At 46.1% G+C, this 20185-nt stretch overlaps 1 protein-coding gene across 1 annotated transcript in view; it reads right to left on the bottom strand.

The window, feature by feature from the left end:
• Nucleotides 1-6569: 6569 nt before the first annotated feature.
• Nucleotides 6570-20185, bottom strand: part of USH2A (usherin) — a 1179609-nt gene continuing 1165993 nt past the window's right edge. The window contains exons 74-76 of the mRNA XM_040430191.1: nucleotides 14537-14781; nucleotides 9580-9792; nucleotides 6570-6942 (exon numbers count right to left, since the gene is read on the bottom strand). Of these exons, the coding sequence (XP_040286125.1) occupies nucleotides 6853-6942; nucleotides 9580-9792; nucleotides 14537-14781 (548 nt within the window). The 3' untranslated portion in view covers nucleotides 6570-6852. The remainder of the gene's footprint in view (nucleotides 6943-9579; nucleotides 9793-14536; nucleotides 14782-20185) is intronic.

The following is a 20185-nucleotide window of genomic DNA, read 5'->3' on the forward strand; positions in this document are numbered from 1 at the left end:
CATTTGTTCTTTTAGGGGAGGGGGGGGGGGGGTGCCTAACCTGCGTCTCTCCAGCTGTTGCAAAACTACATCTCCCAGCATGTCTGGACAGCCTACAGCTATTAGGGCATGCTGGGAGTTATAGTTTTGCAACAGCTGGAGGGCCGCCAATTCATCTGAAATATTATTTTTCAAGGACTGGCTGCTGTTTGGAGGGGTTCCAGGAGAGGAGACTTTTTGAAAGGAGTTGTCTCTGACAGAACCTGGTTGAGGGGTGGGGGTCCTACAGTTGAGCCGTCCAGTGGAAAGGGCAGCCCCTGCTTGAGTTAGCTTGGTGCAACCAATATGGTTGCTCATTCACTTGAATGGACTGTATGTAATAAGACGTCCTATGTGCGGCTTCCCACATCTCCCCTACTGCTAATTGGGTTCAGACAACTGGACCGGTGATGATCAGTTGTCGGAAGCAGAATGCTTTTGAATAGGATTTGGGGCAGCCCCTTAAAAGGGGTCGACCCATCTCGCTGCTTCCCGGGAGTTATAAAAAAAGCACGTTATGTTAGCGTAGCTCCAATTCACTAGAATGGGGGATACGGAAACGGTGGAGCGTCCGCCCGCTCGGCTGTTTCCATAAACTCCGATGCCTGGTCCCAAACAGCTCGATGGGACATCCCCTTTAAGTGTTAGGGTATAGTCACATGCAGCAGATTCATAGCAGACTTTTTTCTCGGAGTATCCCTTCATCTGAACAGAGCTTGCAGAAATGCACGCGCTTCCCACCAAATCCCAGTTCGATGAAGGCAACCGATGCGCAATGTGGAGTATGGCTTTCTCTCTCCTCCCTGGTGAAGCATGGCGTGTTCATACCATACATATTTATTGTCACGATTGCCTGATACGTCTGGCTCTGAGATCATATACTGGGCATGCTGCCTGTAACTTTTATATACCCTTCTTTTTTTTTTTTTTGTTACCTATGCTAGTGAATAAGTTATTGCTTTCTAAATGTTATTTATCCCGCTGCGGACGCACTGACCGTACATAGGCGTTTATCAGAAATATTTAATTTTTTTTTAATAGTAATATATAGCAATATTTGCACGAGACGCGACCATAGTTCTTTTCTATTTCCACGGTGTTCGCTCGGCTTCTACAGCATTATTGCACTCTGGTGTGTTCACACACCGTCGTCTTCAACGCACCCGACATCTTGTTATATTTGGACAGTATTTTATGTTCAGGGGGTTGAAAATAAAATCGACCGATGAGAATCGTTTTTTAATAAAACCTTTATCTAATGGAGTATATATATATATGATGCATATTTTATAATTTGTGATGTGTTTGTGTATTACTCCAGTATGAGATATAAAAGCTGCAAATGACTTTTTCTTATATTGTGCTCTTCTTAGTCTTCCCAGGAGATTTTTGAGCTGAAATGCTGATACAAGGGAGGTTAGAGGTTCTTAAAGGGGTTTTCCAGGTTTTTGCAAGTTTTTTTAATTTGAAGCCGAGCCCGCTGTACCTGTTTGAAAAAAAAAGCTTCCAGCCGCTCCTTTCCGGCTCCCATCCCAGCATCGCACGTGACCTCATCCATCTGGTAGTTTACAGACAAGGACTGGAAAACTACAGAAGAGAGACAAAATGGAGCATCGGTGAGCGAGTGAGGTGCTTTTTTTTCAACAGGTACAGCATGCTTGGCTTCAGATTTTAAAATGTCCAAAAACATGGAAAACCCCTTTAAGGTGATCATACACCTTATGTTAGTTTCACATCTGCCGGCCAGACCCTATTGATTATAATGTGGGCCGGAAAATATGTCAGGAATTGGTTGGACATAAATGGCTGCACGCAACAGTTTTTTCTGGCCAATTGCTGGTGTCCTGTTCCGAAACAGAGAGGACAGCTGCAGGTTTAAAACTATCCTTGGGGTTCATGCACACCACCGAATGTTTGGTCCGCATCAGATCCGCATTTTTTTGCAGATTGGATATGGATCCATTCATTTCAATAGGACTGCAAAAGGTGCCGACCGTACACCGTGTGTTGTCCGCATCCGCACATCCGTTCCACGGCCCCGCAAAAAAGAACATGTCCTATTCTCGCCTGTTTTGCGGAAAGGGATAGGGTCTTTCTATTGAATTAAAAAAGAAAATGATAGCGTGCACACAGCCAGGAATCCGCAAACCGGATACAGTTGTGTGCATGAGGGATTAGTAAAAATAGCTGTCAACGACTGTCTTTGACCTCACCCTGTACACATGCATGCTTGGCTCAGACGTGTGTGCATGTGTTCTCAATTGGGAGGGGGTAATAGGCCGCTACCAGATAGCTTTGCCAGTGTCTTATCACTCTTGAGAGATTAAAAAAATAAAATAAAAATTCAGGTGTGTTGAAATCCAAAATGCCAGACCCTCTCCTGAAAACTGCTGTTATAGGAGAAAAGAAAAACGGATGACATCCATGTGACGTCTGTTTTTTTGTTTTTGTGAATCCATTGTAACAATGCCTGTCTTTGTCCTCAAAACGTACAAGAATAGTACATGTTCTAGTTTTTTTGCGGAGCGAACATATAGACAAGCTCCATTAAAATGAATTGTTCCGCAGACGGACCTGTAAAAAAACGAAAAGGAAGAAAAACCTGTTCATGTGCATGAACCCCTAAGCTAATGTTTACAGTTAAAACCAGATGTTTACAGACACTATAGAAAAGACACAGATGCATGTTTTTCTCTATATCTGACATGAAATCAGAATAAACCTTTCCTGTTTTTGATCAGTTAGAATTACCATAATTATTATTTGCCAAATGCCAGAATAATGAGAGAGATAGTGTTTTAAGGCATTTTTATTACTTTCTGCAAAGTCAAACGTTTACATACATTTCATTAATATTTGGTACCATTGCCCTTAAACTGTATGACTTGGGTCAAATGTTTTGGATATCCCTCCACAAGCTTCTCACAATAGTTGTTCGGAATTTAGGCCCATTCCTCCTGACAAAACTGGTGTAACTGAGCCATGTTTGTTGGTCGCCTTCCTCGCACCTGCCTTGTCAGCTTTTCCCATACATTTTCAATAGGCCACTTTGTAACCAGTTTGGCAGTATGCTTTGGGTCATGGTCCATTTGGAAGATTCCATTTCCGCCCAAGCTTTAACTTCCTGGCTGATGTCTTGAGATGTTGCTTCAGTATTTCCACATAATCTTCTTACCTCATGATACCATCTATTTTGTGAAGTGCGACAGTCCCTCCTGCAGCAGAACCCCACAGCATGATGCTGCCGCCCCCCGTGTTTCACAGTTGGGATGGTTCTTAGGCTTCCAAGCTTCTCCCTTTTTCCTCCAAACGATGGTCATTATGGCCAAAAAGTTCAATTATAGTTTCGTCAGACCACAGGACGTCTCCAAAAATGTAGGTCTTTGTTCCTGGGTGCATTTTCAAACATTAATAAACATTTCTTTTGGAGTAATGGCTTCTTCCTGGCAGAGGGGCCTTTCAGCCCATGTTGATCCAGTACTCATTTCACACTGGTTATTGACACAATCTTACCAGCTTCCACCATCATCTTCACAAGGTCTTTTGCTTTTGTTCTTGGGTTGATATGCGCATGTCGGACCAAAGAACGTTCATCTCTGGGACTCAGAACCCGTCTGAGCGGTATGATGGCTGGACATTCCCATCTTGTTTGTACTTGCATATAATTGTTTGTACAAATGAACGAGGCGCCTTCAGGCATCTTGAAATTGTACCCAAGGTTGAGCCAGACTTGTGCAAGTCCACCATTCTCTTCCTGATATCTTGGCTGATTTCTTTAGACTTTCCCATGATGCTACACAAATAAGCAGTGTGTATCAGGTGTGCATTTACATACATCCACAGGTGTGTCTCTAATTAACCCAGATGTCACCAACAAACCTAACAGAGGCTTCCAAACACATGACATCATCATATGGGCAGTCCAGAATTGTTTAAAGGCATAGTAATCTTAGTGTATGTAAACTTTTGACATTGCAGAAAGTAATAAAAATGCCTTAAAACATTATCTCTCTCATTATTCTGGCATTTGGCAAATAATAATAATTATGGTAATCCTAACTGACAAAAACAGGAAAGGTTTATTCTGATTTCATGTCGGATATTGAGAAAAACATGTATCTGTGTCTTTTTATATAGTGTCTGTAAACTTCTGGTTTCAACTGTAAATGCCCCCACCAATTTCATCAGGACTAGGGATGAGCGAATTTCATGTCATGAAATTAGTTTGGTGATAAAATCAGAATTGCGTTATGGATTCCGTTACCACGGACCATAGCGCAATTCCATGACGGAATGCCTTTAGAGGCATTCAGTTATTCATTCCGTCATAATAGAAGTCTATGGGCTGCAAAACAGATCCGTCCCGTTTCCGTTATGCAGGATAGGACTCCCCTGCATAACAGAACGGATCCGTTTTGCAGCCCATAGACTTCTGTTATGACGGAATGCCTCTAAAGGCATTCCGTTATGCTTTCCGTCATGGAATTGCGTTATGGTCCGTGGTAACGGAATCCATAACGCAATTCTGCTTTTACCACGAAACACAAACTAATTTCAAAATATGAAATTCGCTCATCACCAATCAGGCCCTTCTGACTGACACTATATGTATGGGGGCGTCCTGACTCTTCCGTGACAGGTGATGTCAAGGAGAAGGAAGGAACAGACCTGTAAGATTTCAAGACCCGATCCATTTATTCTCTGAAATTTTTAGATCCACCAGAGGTGTCTGGTAGTAAGTTGCTTATTCCTCTTTCCCCATTGAATACACAAGTACGTCAAACCATGGGAGCAATGTGTATGGAAGGGCGGGGGGAATCTGGTGGAATAGCGTTCAGCACTGTACAGCTGTTTGGCATGTTTTTGAAGTGTGTGGAGACCGTGGTGAACATGGGACAAACATACAACCCCAGGACCTGAGCGCCGCAGGCCAACAATGCTAACCACCGGCCGATGCCTGTTTTGGGCACAACTTGCACTTTTGTTCATAGGGTTAGATGTGATATCTATTAGGCAACTCATTTTACCGTAAGTATAGTCATGGGTTGTGGGTGTAAATTTACCAAGCGATCCCAGACCGCACATTTGGTGGATGATATACAAGTAGTCGCTCTCCATTGTTCTATGACATTTCAGAACATGAGGACAGTGTGACCAGGATTGTCCAGAATCTTCTTACCGTATATTTATTTCATACAAAACACAATCCGTTATGCAGGACATTGTCCTTCTAAAATACAGAAATAAGCCAACTAGAGAGAATGGTGTCTTAAAGGGGTGGTTTGTCCGAGTGGTTTATGCTGGTGACCTATCAGGATAGGTCGTCAGTATTTGATCGGTGCGGGTCTGCCGATCAGCTGTTTAAAACAGGCCGCAGCACTTACTAAGCAGGTGACGTCATGTTTATTGGTCACATGGCTTTTGAGTAGCTCTGTCTATTTCGAGTGAATGGTGCAGAGTTGCGATACTAAGCTCCAGCTGCTATACAGTATAAAGCGTTGTGATGACCGCCGTGGCCTCCTTAATCGGCAATGGTGATGGGATTCGGATCGGTAAACTACCCAGCTTCCTGTGCCGTATGACTGAGTGGTTTCTTATTCTAACATGGATATATCATTTATGTCCTGTGGAAAACCCCTCTTAATTCATGGTGGTTTGGTGAAGATTGTGCATTCTGGTCATCCTGTAGGTTGTTTTACTTTGTCTGTAGGTAAACCTATAGCCTCCTTTGATAGTTTCCGATTGGCCCTGGTCGTTCTCATTTCTGCATACTGGATTATGGTGGTCTGTGAAGGATACTTGAATATTTTTGAAGGCAACATATTACTCCACCAGTGTGGTTATTTCCATGGTTTATTGGTAAGTTCCACCCTTTGTGACCCCAGGAGAGGACGCCCCTGCAGTTAGACTTCTATTATGACGGAATAAATAACGGAAGGCCTCTAAAGGCATCCCGTTGTGCATTCCGTCGTAGAATTGCTTTTACCAGTAAACTAGTCGCAAACGAAATATGAAATTCGCTCATCTCTAGTTATCACCAAGACACAACACTGAATCGGTGAAGGCCACGGTTGCTTGATCATTGTGAATCACGGATTGATCAAAGCCTTGGCCACCATGAGAAGCTGTGTACAACTCTAATTGCTCAAATTCAGTTAAGGACCCCTAATTTCTTTTGAAACCAGTTCAGTACAATATCGTGCCATGCTAGCAAAACCCTCTACAGCAGGGGTGCACAACGTTTCCTGGTTGGGGGCCACATTGCCAGACTAAACCAAAGACGAGGGCCGAAATTAAAATTTAAAGGTGTATTAACAACTGAAATATTGTACTTATGGCATATTGAACACACATTATATACCATTAATGTCTAGTTACACTTCCAGGACTCCCATCTAATGGGAGAAATACATAAAAAATACAAATGAGCAGCCACAAGACATAGGCATACATGTCTGTTACCAGATGGTTGGGGGCCGCACAGAATGGTATCAAGGGCCGCATGTGGCCCCCGGGCCGCAGGTTGTGCACCCCTGCTCTACAGGCTGCAATTCACATCACAACCACTGGGTGCCCGCGCATAGTCATGTATAGGATAGACCTCAGTTGACACAATATCATGAAATTATGTTGTTTTGAAAAACTGGTTATCTCGCGACGCACATCAGTTCATGTTCAGCCAAGAGAAAAGGTGAAGGGACTCGTCATCTTTTTCCTGACAGTATCCTCTGGGTGGATGCCACATGCTGATTAGTCATTGTGGTGGACTTTGTGGCACAGATCTTGACGTTTGCTGGTAAAACCTACATTTCCTTGGTCGCTATGTTTCTAGTGTTACAGTGGTGTGTCGGTGAAGGCCGTGTGTTGCTTTGTCACAGTGCTGAAGCTCTTTATGGTGCTGATAAGATCTTCATCATCCATGCACTAAGAATAAGAAAATTATAGATTATTATTGAAATGTGAAGGAGGACACACAGCTTTTGGGATATGGCGCTCTTTGTCATAGATTACTCATGTGGTCAATTAGGAGGCCACAGCTCAAACTTTGCTGGTGCCACTAGTGGAAAAAATTAAGTTTTATTTAAGAGTTGAGAGCACAGGATATTTTTGAAATCGCAAGTTAAAGGGGTATTCCCATCTCAGACATTGACCTGAACAGAGAGCACACCATGCATGCGCGGCCACCCTCCAATTTCCACTTTGGGATTTCTGAATATAGCCGAGTGTTGGCTCAGCTATTTCTGGCAGAGTAGTGAATGGAGAGGTGGCCGCACATGCATGCTGCGCTCTCCGTTTACTGCTATGGGACTTCCGAAAATAGCTGAGCACTCTCACGCGACTATTTTCAGAACTCCCATAGCAGTGAATGGAGAGGTAGTAGTGCATGCACGGCATGCTCTCCTTCGCTTCTGGAGATAGGTGCAGGTCCCACCTCTGGATGGTATATCCTATCCTATCGATAGGCGATCAATGTCTGAGATGGGAATGCCCCACGCTCAGTAGAGGTGCTCAGTTATATTTTTTATATGGACCAGAAATGAAGGCGTCAGGCACATGATGAACAAGGGTGAACACAATATGGATGGTATATTTATGAACCGGGTTTTCTCATATTCCATTAATTTTTGGCCTGTATTCTATGGGATTCCGTTACGACGGACCATAATTCAATTCTACAACGGGATGCCTTTAGAAGCATTCAGTTATTCATTCCGTCATAATAGAAGCCTATGGCCTGCATAAGGGATCCGTCCCGTTTCCGTTATGCAGGGGAGTCCTCTCCTGCATAACGGAAACGTGACGGATCCGTTTTGCAGGCCATAGACTTCTATTATGACGGAATGAATAACTGAATGCTTCTAAAGGCATCCCGTTATGCATTCCGTCGTAACGGAATCCATAACGCATTTCTGCTTTTACCACCAAATGAAGCGCGAACAAATTTCAGAACATGAAATTCGCTCATCTCTACTCCTAATGCACCAGATGATGACTCCTATGCACCAGTGGCTGATGCTGGATGATGAAACGGGCACATCTTTATGTCTCGTTCAGATTTCCCGTTTTTCACTCAAAGCACAAGTACCCTTTGGTTTTAATGTGTGCGTTAACAATGTAGCTTTACTGGGGGTCAGTGAAAGATTCATGGAGACGTTCACTACTTGTGATGCGGACCAAACACAGCCATTGAACTCTATGGGGTCCGTTCAGAACATGGATGGCAACCCTGTTTGGTCCATGTTAAGTCCTTTTTTTTTTTTTTTTTTACTGACCACTGATGTTGATGTGATGCTTTTGAAATTAATTTTCAGCTGAGCATTGTCCGTGGAATATGGATGCCAAAAAACCAACACACAGACCCTTCACTGACATGAACAAGGCCTAAGGGCTCTTTCACACCTGCGTTCTTGTCTTCCGGCATAGAGTTCCGTCGTCGGGGCTCTATGCCGAAAGAATCCTGATCAGGATTATCCTAATGCATTCTGAATGGAGAGAAATCCGTTCAGGATGCATCAGGATGTCTTCAGTTCCGGAACGGAACGTTTTTTGGCCGGAGAAAATACCGCAGCATGCTGCGCTTTTTGCTCCGGCCAAAAATCCGGAACACTTGCCGCAAGGCCGGATCCGGAATTAATGCCCATTGAAAGGCATTGATCCGGATCCGGCCTTAAGCTAAACGTCGTTTCGGCGCATCGCCGGAGCAGACATTTAGCTTTTTCTGAATGGTTACCATGGCTGCCGGGACGCTAAAGTCCTGGCAGCCATGGTAAAGTGTAGTGGGGAGCGGGGGAGCAGTGTACTTACCGTCCGTGCGGCTCCCCGGGCGCTCCAGAGTGACGTCAGGGCGCCCCAAGAGCATGGATGAGGTGATCGCATTGGACACGTCATCCATGCGCATGGGGCGCTCTGATGTCATTCTGGAGCGCCCCGGGAGCCGCACGGACTGTAAGTATACCGCTCCCCCGCTCCCCGCTCCTACTATGGCAACCAGGACTTTAATAGCGTCCGGGGTGCCATAGTAACACTGAAAGCATTTGGAAGAAGTTCCGTCTTCAAATGCTTTCAGTATACTTGCGTTTTTCCGGATCCAGAGTGTAATTCCGGCAAGTGGAGTACACGCCGGATCCGGACAACGCAAGTGTGAAAGAGGCCTTAGACTGCCTTGTCTAAGACTTCATGATCACCTATTAATTGGCTTACTTTACCACAAACTTTTGCTACTGAAATTTGGCACATTTTTGGTGCATCTTAAGCCAGTCCAATTTACAGCAGATCAACGCCTCTATAAGTATTTCTTGGGAGTATGGGAGGAAGCCCACTCAAATGCAAGAAGAACATGCAGATGTAGTCTTTGGTCATATTCAAACTTAGGACCCCATCGCTAACCACTGAGCCACCTTGCTGGCCACAGATTCATGCCAATAAACTCTGATATGATCTCGAAATTGTAAAACATGAGATCAAATTGTGATAGTGGTGATCCTGAGATTCGAAGATACCTCTTTTTGATGCAACATTTTATAAATTCATACTCAGGTTATAAAATAGCGTCCTACTTACCATTCCACTGTCATGGCCTTGAATGACGCTATCCCAGATGGAGCTGTCCACTGTGGACTTCTTATCATGGGAAGCAATGAGTTGACTGGCGCTGCGGTACAAGGAGTTCTCTGAGAAGCTACAGCTGATCTGACCTTGGCTCGTCTTCCTGACTGTCATTGTATTGTGGCTCGTGTTAGTCTCCACTCCTGAAACCTTTACGTCCGACATTCCCTAATTAAAGCAACAGTGACTTAATAAAGACGGATAAAACCAATCAAGTAGGATAAAAGTACAGCTCAACACTTCATCCCAGAGCCTGGCGCACACATTAATGCCATAACTTATCAATATATGTGTTAATTTTTTTGTTTGGGATCTGAATATTGATGGTCTATCAGTATGGGATGAGAGTGGGAACCTCCTTCCCCCAAGAGCGGGCTCTCATGCCAGTCCTGAGGGTCTTTTCATTGATTACATGGAGTCGTCTGCCTACTTGGAGCAGTGTACTGCAGCTTTGTCGCGTTCACTTGAATGGTAAGGAGGTGCAATATCCTGCCCTGCCACGAATATGTAGACACCATGTAGGTAGATGGACCCGTTAACGCATGGAGGAGGATGCCAATGGTGTGGCTGGAGGATACGCATGGGCGTAGCTATAGGGGGTGCAGAGGAAACAGTCACTACCGGGCCTAGAAGCCTTAGGGGGCCCAAAGAGTGCCACATAAGAAGACACCGGTATTATAGAAAGTGCATGCTGGTCAAGTTATACCTCTGGCTGGAGGGAAGGGGTTATGTCAAGAATTTGGCATGGGTGGTGGGGAAGGGGCATTTCTATTTTTTCCGCAGACAGCATGAAGGCTATCTGCTTCTCTGCCCCTGGCCACACCGCACTGAGGGAAGGGGGGGGGGGCCCAAGCTGAACTCTTGTACCAGGGACCATGAGCCTTTGCTACGCCCCTGAGAATAGGCCTTCAATATCCTGATCCCAGAACAAAACTTTAAGAGCCTGTCCCATGCAGAAGGTATGTTCATAAGGTCCCATGTTGTAGGACTTAAGTCCAACTGGCCTGGGAAAAATGTCTAGTAAGGGTTCATGCACACAACCGTATGTTTGGTCCGCATCCGATCCGCATTTTTTGTAGTTCCAATGCGGACCCCGTTATTTTAATGGGGCTGCAAAAGATGCGGACATCACATCGTGTGCTATCTGCATCTGTATGTCCGTTCCACGGACCCTCAAAAAAGATAGAACATGTCCTATTCTTATCTGTTTTCCGGACATTTCTACAGGACTTTGAAAACGTAACAGTGGCGTGCACACTGCTGGGATCTGTGTTTTGCAGTCCACGAAAAGTATATGGTCGTGTGCATGAGTCCTATGGCTGCCTGCGCACAGATGCGGGCTTCTCTGCATTTCCGCACCAAATCTGCATCTGTTACTCGCGGATTTTGATGTTGGGTGTGCTCCAATCTCACCCTTGTATTGCAAAGGGTAAAATCGCAAACCTGCAGAAACAATAGGCACGCGTCGGATTTAAAAATCAGCATGGCAGGTGAATTTTCACGCGGAAAATATATGCATAGTCTGCGTGAGATCTGTCGTATTGTATTGTGCTGCATTTTTTCCAGCGTGAAAATCTGCCCGGAAAAACGGTGCGTAATCGGCAATGTGCGCCGCTAGTCTAAATGTGAAAGGCGTAGAAACTGCTCCCTCCCCGGTTTCTTGCCTTCCATGCCCAAGTCTTATCCGATAGAGAATGTGAAAGACAGAGATCACACAGGTCAAGTACACCACCGCACACGACTGTACCTCCAGGTGCATTATGTAACTCTTTAGAGTAATCCGATTTGAGGAACCAAATACATCGGCGACAAGATCACTCTAAGTGTTGAAGGACAGAAGAAAGTTAATGACCTGACGTCACCTTTAGATCACTATTAGCATCTGCCCTACAAACTTCCACCACGTTGGCCCTTAAACTGCAGAATATGATTTTTTCCTCTTAAATGGGTTCTCCGGGCTACAGACATTGATGACTTATCCTAATCAGTGGCAGATTAGGGGAAGGGAGGGGGGTTTGGCCAATACCTGGCATCCCCTCCAATCAGCTGTTTCGGGCAGCCACAGCGCCAGAAGCTACACTGTGTATGAAGCTGAAGGGAGACGGCGCCATACACGATGTAGTGGCCGTGCTTGGGTACTGCAGTTCAGTCCCCATTCAAGTGACTGGGGCTGTGCGGTAATATGCCGGAAACAACACAGTGTACGGAGCCTTCTGCTTCCGTCTGTAGACTGTATAGTTTCCGATGCCAGAACAGCTGATCGGCGTGGGTGCTGGGTGTCGCACCCCACCAATCTGACATTTATGAGGACTGGTCTTCAATATCTGTAGCCCGGAGAACCCCTTTAAATGACTTTTTTAAAGATATAGAACAGCTGATAGAGTCTAACTGGATCATATTTCGTGTCTGAAGGTGGTCTGTTGGCTTATTTCCCATCAGAACAAAGGATTGCGCATGTTGAAATCCAAGGTCTTCAATGTCTGATTGGTGGGGATCTGACACCCTGCACCCCCACCAATCGGTTGTCAGAAGTCAGTGCTGGAACAACACTGCTCCGTCCATTGTGTAGTGGATGGAGCTGGTTACCATTCACTTCAATGGGAGTTGTGCTGCAGTAACTGTCTCTGTCCACTACACAGTGGATGGAGCTGTGTAGTTCTGGGGCTGACTTCCGATGCCAGAGCAGAGCTACCCAAGGGAGCTAATGAGATTACTGCATACTGTTAACATTGAGCTCCCCCTAGTGGCAGCTGCAGGTAGCCAGAATTTTATCATTTAACTCTGGGGTTGTATCAAGATATAAGTGAGCAATTTTTTTTCTCCCATTCAATTCGTTTGGCTAATTGATTGGCAACTTTTGGCAATTTAAAAAAAATAATTGTTTCTGCCGTTGGCCACGAAATGGACTAAACAAATCATTTCCTCACCTCTACTGAAGTAGATATTGGAACTTAAAGGCCCCTTTCACACGGGCGAGTATTCAGCGCGGATGCGATGCGTGAGTTGAACGCATTGCACCCGCACTGAATCTCGACCCATTCATTTCTATGAGGCTGTGCACACGAGCGGTGATTTTCACGCATCACTTGTGCGTTGCGTGAAAATCGCAGCATGCTCCTCTTTGTGCGTTTTTCACGTAACGCAGGCCCCATAGAAATGAATAGGGTTGCGTGAAAATCGCAAGCAAGTGCGGATGCGGTGCAATTTTCACGCACGGTTGCTAGGAGACGATCGGGATGGGGACCCGATCATTATTATTTTCCCTTATAACATGGTTATAAGGGAAAATAATAGCATTCTGAATACAGAATGCATAGTAAAATAGCGCTGGAGGGGTTAAAAAAAAATAAAAAAAATAATTGAACTCACCTTAGTCCACTTGATCGCGCAGCCCGGCATCTCTTCTGTCTCTTTCTTTGCTGACTGCAGGAAAAGGAGCTGTGGTGACGTCACTCCAGTCATCACATGATCCATCACCATGGTAAAAGATCATGTGACGGACCATGTGATGACCGGAGTGACGTCACCGCAGGTCGTTTTCCTGCACACACCAAAAAAGAAGACCGAAGAGAAGCCGGGCTGCGCGAGCAAGTGGATTAAGGTGAGTTTAATTATTATTTTTATATTTTTTAACCCCTCCAGCCCTATTTTACTTTGCATTCTGTATTCAGAATGCTATTATTTTCCCTTATAACCATGTTATAAGGGAAAATAATACAATCTACAGAACACTGATCCCAAGCCCGAACTTCTGTGAAGAAGTTCGGGTTTGGTTACCAAACATGCGCGATTTTTCTCACGCGAGTGCAAAACGCATTACAATGTTTTGCACTCGCGCGGAAAAATCGCGCATGTTCCCGCAACGCACCCGCACCTTTTCCCGCAACGCCCGTGTGAAAGGGGCCTAAGGGTTTGGGACTAAGCGCCGGCCCTAGGTGGAAAAGGCAAGATGGGAAATGACAAAATGGGACAAACCCTTTAATTTTCTGTCATTCTTACCTTTTTTGGATTGTTTTCAACACACATTGGTGAATTAGAGACCTGAGATACAGGACACTTCAGAAGAGGCTGCCGACTACAAGAGAATGACTGTTTCTAGGTAAGACAAGGTAAAGAGACAGGAAGGAAAGAGACCATAAGAGAGAAGGAAAGCGAGAAAAAACAAGTGGAACTATCTTGTAATGGAAGGAAGCACAGTACAGAAGAGGTCCTCAGAAGCCTCTTACATGGGACTCTACAATGGCTAGAGGCTTCACCCGTCAAGTGCACAAGGAGTGGAGCCGTTCCACGAATCAAGTTTGGTAAGGATCTATCTAACATCTTATCAAGATCAGGAACATTCGGAGGACTTTGCTAAACCACAGTCTTTTGACATAATTATTACTGACACCACAGTGGAATCTTCCCGTTTGAAGAGACAGAACCATGTCAGAAACTTGATGGATCCATTATGTCAGTCACTGTTAGTGTCCATCCTAGGATGGATCCAGCACCCAGTTATTGATGGAAGTGTTTAAAGGGGTTGTCCTATCTTGGCCATGAAAGGCCACAGTAAGCACCAGCCAAGGGAAGTGGAGATACGCAAACAATGCTCCGCTGGATAGCAGGTTCTATGAAGCTTTAGCGGCCTAACTTACAGTATCTTGAGGGTCCTGCCCCCATTCTCAATGTTTGTGTACACTCAGCAGGGGGTGACAGTAAGTGCAGGAGTAATTAAATAAGAAGAAACCTGTCACTTGAACGAGTCCATGTCATGCACCACCCCCTTGGCCTATGTTTTGAGAATAACAAGTTTTGCCTGACGTGTTCCTTAAATACAACCTAATTTTAGGCAACTGATATAGTGCATTCAAGCATTAGATCGGTCATCCCCCCACCCTGTTCACTCCACGCACTCTACATCTCTACATACCGTGTACGTGTCACTCTCTGAGTAAGCACTTGCTGGAGACATTCGCTGTTGGAGCGGCACTAATGGCGGCCGTTCTCTCGGATATGGCTGCTTGTTTAACTTCCTCTGTAGGATGAAGGACAGGAGAATAGCCAGAAGCAGTAAGGCCAATAGCGCCATCAAGAGTATAAACCAAAGCTCCGTGTAGATGGCGTTCCCTCTCGTCTCCAGACCATTTTTTGTGCTTGGATTTGATTGTTCAGGAGCTAAAGAAAGAAAGTAAGAGAGAGATGGAGGGAGCTTATACCCGTCACATTAAATAATATATATTTACTCTGCGGACATTACCGACTTAGACTTTAATTAACTTGCAATGTCCATTGCACCGATCCAATTTATAGAACCAACGCAAAGCTAATTAAATATGTATTGGATAATCAAATACACATGGAAGCGCTCCGGCGTTAAGGTGATATTGTTCTGTTTTGCAGGAAAGAAAAATCCTATTAAAATATTGAAACAGCGAGACCTTTTATTTAAGAGCACTGCAATTTTTTTTATTTGATCCAGTATGATTTTTGAATTAAATTTAAATCTAAAAGAAAAAAGCAAAAAACAAAAGTAATACTATCAAATCGGATCTTTTGCCTTTAAGAAAAAAAACTTTTTCACAGACGATTTACTGAGAAAAATACAGTTTTTGTGAGGGAGCTCACCGGAATATAGCCCCGCCTGCTACACCACCTAGCTGCTGTAATATAATATTCAATCAAAGGGGTTATCCCATCTTAGATAATGGGGGTATATCGCTAGGATATGCCCCCATTGTCTGATAGGTGCGGGTCCCACCGCTGGGACCCGCACCTACAAAAAGAGCGGGGCCGGGGAGAGTTGTGGCTGGAGGACCCTGGGTTTCCCGGGGTTCGTCCACCACCAGGCGCAGCTCCCCGCCTCTCCTCTTGAAGTGAATGGGAGCGCACCGCGCATGCGCGGCCACGGCTCCCATTCATTTCTATGGGGCCGAAGGAAATAGCCGAGGCTATTTTAGGCAGCTCCATAGAAATGAATGGAGGGCGGCTGTGCATGCGCAGTGCGCCCTCCTCAAATTTCTCTGCTCCGTTCTACTTGTAGGTGCGGGTCCCAGAGGTAGGACCCGCACCTATCAGTCAACGGGGGCATATCCTAGCGATATGCCCCCATTGTCTAAGATGGAATAACCCCTTTAATGGCCGGCTTCACATAAAAAACATATATCAATTTATTTTGCAATATATCCTACAGGAACATACCAATGTCCCTATATACTTAATAAAACAATAATAACATAAAAAATCATTACACGTATAACTACTAATATTAAAAACTGGTATACAGTCACGGTCCCTCTATCTGTTCCTATTGCGGAGCTCACGCACTGTTTCAGAACATTTGATATTCAATAGCGATATTAAAAGAGCCAGCAAAGCTTCCTGTTATTGCAATCTTGCCCAAGGTAACGTTCTAAGTTGTTATACTAAAGTCTTGTTGTTGCCACTCAGTATTACAGTTCATATATACCGTGCTTGCTGTGCACCAAAATCAGGTGTAATATATTGTCTCTCTGCTTACCAGAATCCCGATATGCTGATTTGGTATTACTGTTAGCAGCTCATACATACGTGGTTTTCTCATATATAGCTGTTTGGCTTCCAGACCGCTGATTCACATGATAATACCCCGCGCCAGTGCCGGCACTTACTTCTTAGCGCATGCGAGTTGGGGGTATTGAGACGCCAACTGTGTTCCGTGGTCACGTGTATTCATTCTTGGTTTAAGTTTTTCAGCTCTATGTATATCACTGTATTCTTCTATTCTCTAAACACGTTTCGAAACAATCTTTTTACCCTGCCCTGAGCCCAGTGACACAGAAAAATAACTTTTTTGCTCAGTGCACCAGCACTTGAAATACTGCAATAATAATCTGGGTTTAAATAAAACACAAATTTTTGGCAATATCCTACATCTGGTGCCTTTGCAGCATTTGGCCCCGGTCGTGGTGCTGCTGGTGGAGCTCCTGTTGCAGGGAGAGGACGTGGTCGATCTGTGCCAGCTACACACACAAGTGAAACACTTTCCTCAGGTGCGAGTAGGTGACAGAACCTTCAGCGTTATTTGGTCGGGCCTAATGCGGCTCTATGAATGGTGAGGCCAGAACAAGTGCAGGCGATAGTAGATTGGGTGGCTGACAGTGCCTCCAGTTCCTTTACATTGTCTCCCACCCAGTCTCCTGCTGAATGATCAGAGTTGGCACCTGCAGCCGATGTCCATCAGTCTTTCACCTCACTCTCTTGCAAATCAGCCAAGCAGTCTGAGCCCCAAGTCATGCAGCAGTCTCTTCTGCTTTTTGATGACTCTGCTAGCAGGGTTTCCCAGGGCCATCCACCTAGCCCTGCCCAAGAAGTGGAAGAAATTGAGTGCACCAATGCCCAACCACTTATGTTTCAAGATGAGTACATGGGAGGACCATCGCAGCACGTCTCGGATGATGAAACACAGGTGCCAACTGCTGTGGCTTTCGAAAGTGTGCAGACCGACAAGGAGGGCAGGGGTGAAGACTGGGTGGAAGATGATGTGGAGGACGATGAGGTCCTTGACCCCACATGGAATTAAGGTCATGCGAGTGACCTGTGTAGTTCAGAGGAAGAGGCGGTGGTCGCACAGTGCCACCAGCACAGCAGAAGAGGAAGCAAGGTGCAAAAGCGGAGCTGCTGTCCCCTAGACAGTACGCCTCCTACTGCCCACCGCAGCAAGGGACCGAGCACACCAAAGCCAGCTCCAAGGAGTTCCCTGGCGTGGCAGTTCTTCAGACAATGTGCTGACGACAAGACACGAGTGGTTTGCACGCTGTGCAATCAGAGCCTGAAGCGAGTCATAAACTTTCTCAACCTTAGCACAACCTGCATGACCAGGCATCTAAGTGCAAAGCACGAGCTGCAGTGGAGTAGACACCTCAAAAACCAAGAAAGGTCTCTGGCTCCTCCTGCTTCCTCTTCTGCTGCAGTCTTGGCCTCTTCATCCACCTCTGGAGTGACAGTGCCACCTGCCACCCCGCAAACAGAGGATCTGCCAGCAACACCAACACCTGGGTCACCAAACATCTCCACAATGTCCCACGGAAGCGTTCAGCTCTCCATCTCCCAAACACTGGAGCGGAAGAGGAAGTACCCCTCTACCCACCCGCGATCCCTCTCCCTGAATGCCAGCATTTCAAAATTACTGGCCTTTGAAATGCTGTCATTCCGTCTGGTGGAGACGGAGAGCTTTAAAAGCCTTATGGCGGTGGCTGTCCCACAGTACGTCGTGCCCAGCCACCACTACTTTTCCAGGCGAGCCATCCCTACCCTGCACAACCAAGTAGGGGATAAAATCAGGTGTGCACTGCGCAACACCATCTGTGGCAAGGTGCACCTGACTACGGATACGTGGACCAGTAAGCACGTGGACCAGTAAGCATGGTCAGGGACATTATATCTCCCTAACAGCACACTGGGTAAATGCAGTGGTGGCAGGGCCTGAGGCGGATAGCAGTTTGGCGCATGTCCTTCCACCACCGAGGATTGCAGGGTGCTTCAGTTTGCCTCCTGTTGCTTCCTCCTCCTACTCTGCTTCCTCATCCTCTACCGGCTCCTCATCTGGTCAGCGTAACACCTTCACCACCAACTTTAGCACAGCCAGGGGTAAACGAAAGCAGGCAGTTTTAAAACTTATCTGTTTGGGGGACAAACCCCACACCGCACAGGAGCTGTGGACGGGCCTTGAACAACAGACCGATGAGTGGTTGGTGCCAGTCAGCCTCAAGCCCAGCCTGGTGGAGTGCGATAATGGGCGAAATCTCGTAGCAGCTCTGGGACTAGCCGGTTTGACGCACATCCCTTGCCGGGTGCATGTGCTAAATTTGGTGGTGCAGAGGTTCCTTAAAAATTACCCCGATATGTCAGAGATGCTGCAGAAAGTGCGGGCCGTCTGTGCGAGCTTTCGGCGTTCTTACCCTCCTGCTGCTCGCCTGTCAGCGCTGCAGCGCAACTTTGGCCTTCCCGCTCACCGCCTCATATGTGACGTGCCCACAAGGTGGAACTCCACCTTGCACATGCTGGCAAGACTGTACGAGCAGCAGCAGGCGATAGTGGAGTTTCAGCTGCAGCACGCAGGGCTGAGTCACTCTGCAGAACAGCACCACTTCACCACCAATGACTGGGCCTCCATGCGAGATCTGTGTTCCTTGTTGCCCTGTTTCGAGTACTCCACGAACATGGCCAGTGCCGATAACGCCGTTCTCAGCGTTACTATCCCACTTCTATGCCTCCTTGAAAAAACGCTGCTGGCGATGATAGAAGAGGATGTGGCACAGGAAGAGGAAGAGGGATCACTTCATAGGGTTTCCGGCCAGTCATTCACAAGTGGCTCCGAGGGTGGGTTCCTGCACCCACAAACGCCAGGTACACAATTGTCCAGCCAGGGCACAGTTCTGGAGGATGATGAGGTGGAGGATGAGGAGGAGGAGAAACCATGTTCACAGCAGGATGGCACCCAGACCAGCTCATGTCCATCACTGGTGCGTGGCTGGGGGGATACAGAGGACACAGACGATACACCTCCTACAGAGGACAGCTTGTCGTTGCCTCTGGGCAGCCTGGCACACATGAGCGATTACATGCTGCAGTGTCTCTGCAACGACCGCCGAGTTGCCCACATTCTAACTTGTGTTGATTACTGGGTGACAACGTACCTTAATTCCGTCACTGGAGTGTGATCGTAAGATACGCGAGTACAAGCGCACGCTGGTAGACGCGCTGCTGTTGGCATTCCCACCTGACAGCGGGGGCACAGTGGAAGCACAAGGCGAAGGCAGAGGAGGAGGAAGAGGTCGCCAACACAACTTGGGCACCACCAGCACCTCAGAAGGCAGGGTTAGCATGGCCGAAATGTGGAAAAGCTTTGTCAGTACGCCACAACAACCAGCACCACCAGCTGATATGGAACGTCTGACAGGAGGCAGCATTTCAGCAGCATGGTGGAGCAGTATGTATGCACATGCCTACACGTGCATACAAAACATTTCATTAATTTGTTTGTTACATATTCAGGTGAAATTAACCAATTTTTGGGTGTGATATACCCCTGGTCTACCTAGTAGACAGGTAAAAACATTTCACTAATTTGTCTGTTACATTCTCGGGTGAAATTCACAAATTTTTGGCTGTGATATACCCCTGCTATACCTAGTAGACAGGTAAAAATATTTCACTAATTTGTCTGTTACATTCTTGGGTGACATTTGACCATTTTTGCCGTGATTAAACCCCTGCTCTGCATAGGTGACAGGGAATTAAATTTCAAAAATTCTTCTTTAATTGACGTGCGCCACCTCTTTTACTTGTAAGCTTCGTCTTCAATAATTTGTCCAACTTTTCCGCTCAATCAACATTTAATTTCATCCATTGACCTCCCTTGGATGGTGTATCCCTTTCTCATGCTCCCAAATCGGCGTGGAACCCTGATTCGCCGATAACCGTGATCAACATGGTAGGCTCAGAAAAGAACATCGAAAGTTGATAGAGAAGATATCCAAATGGATCGTGGACGTCACGGGGACGTGCGATCAGGCAGAAGTTATCTAGAGTCAACAAAGCG

This window comes from Bufo bufo, chromosome 4, assembly GCF_905171765.1.
Source record: "Bufo bufo chromosome 4, aBufBuf1.1, whole genome shotgun sequence".
In the NCBI taxonomy this organism is placed as follows: domain Eukaryota; kingdom Metazoa; phylum Chordata; class Amphibia; order Anura; family Bufonidae; genus Bufo; species Bufo bufo.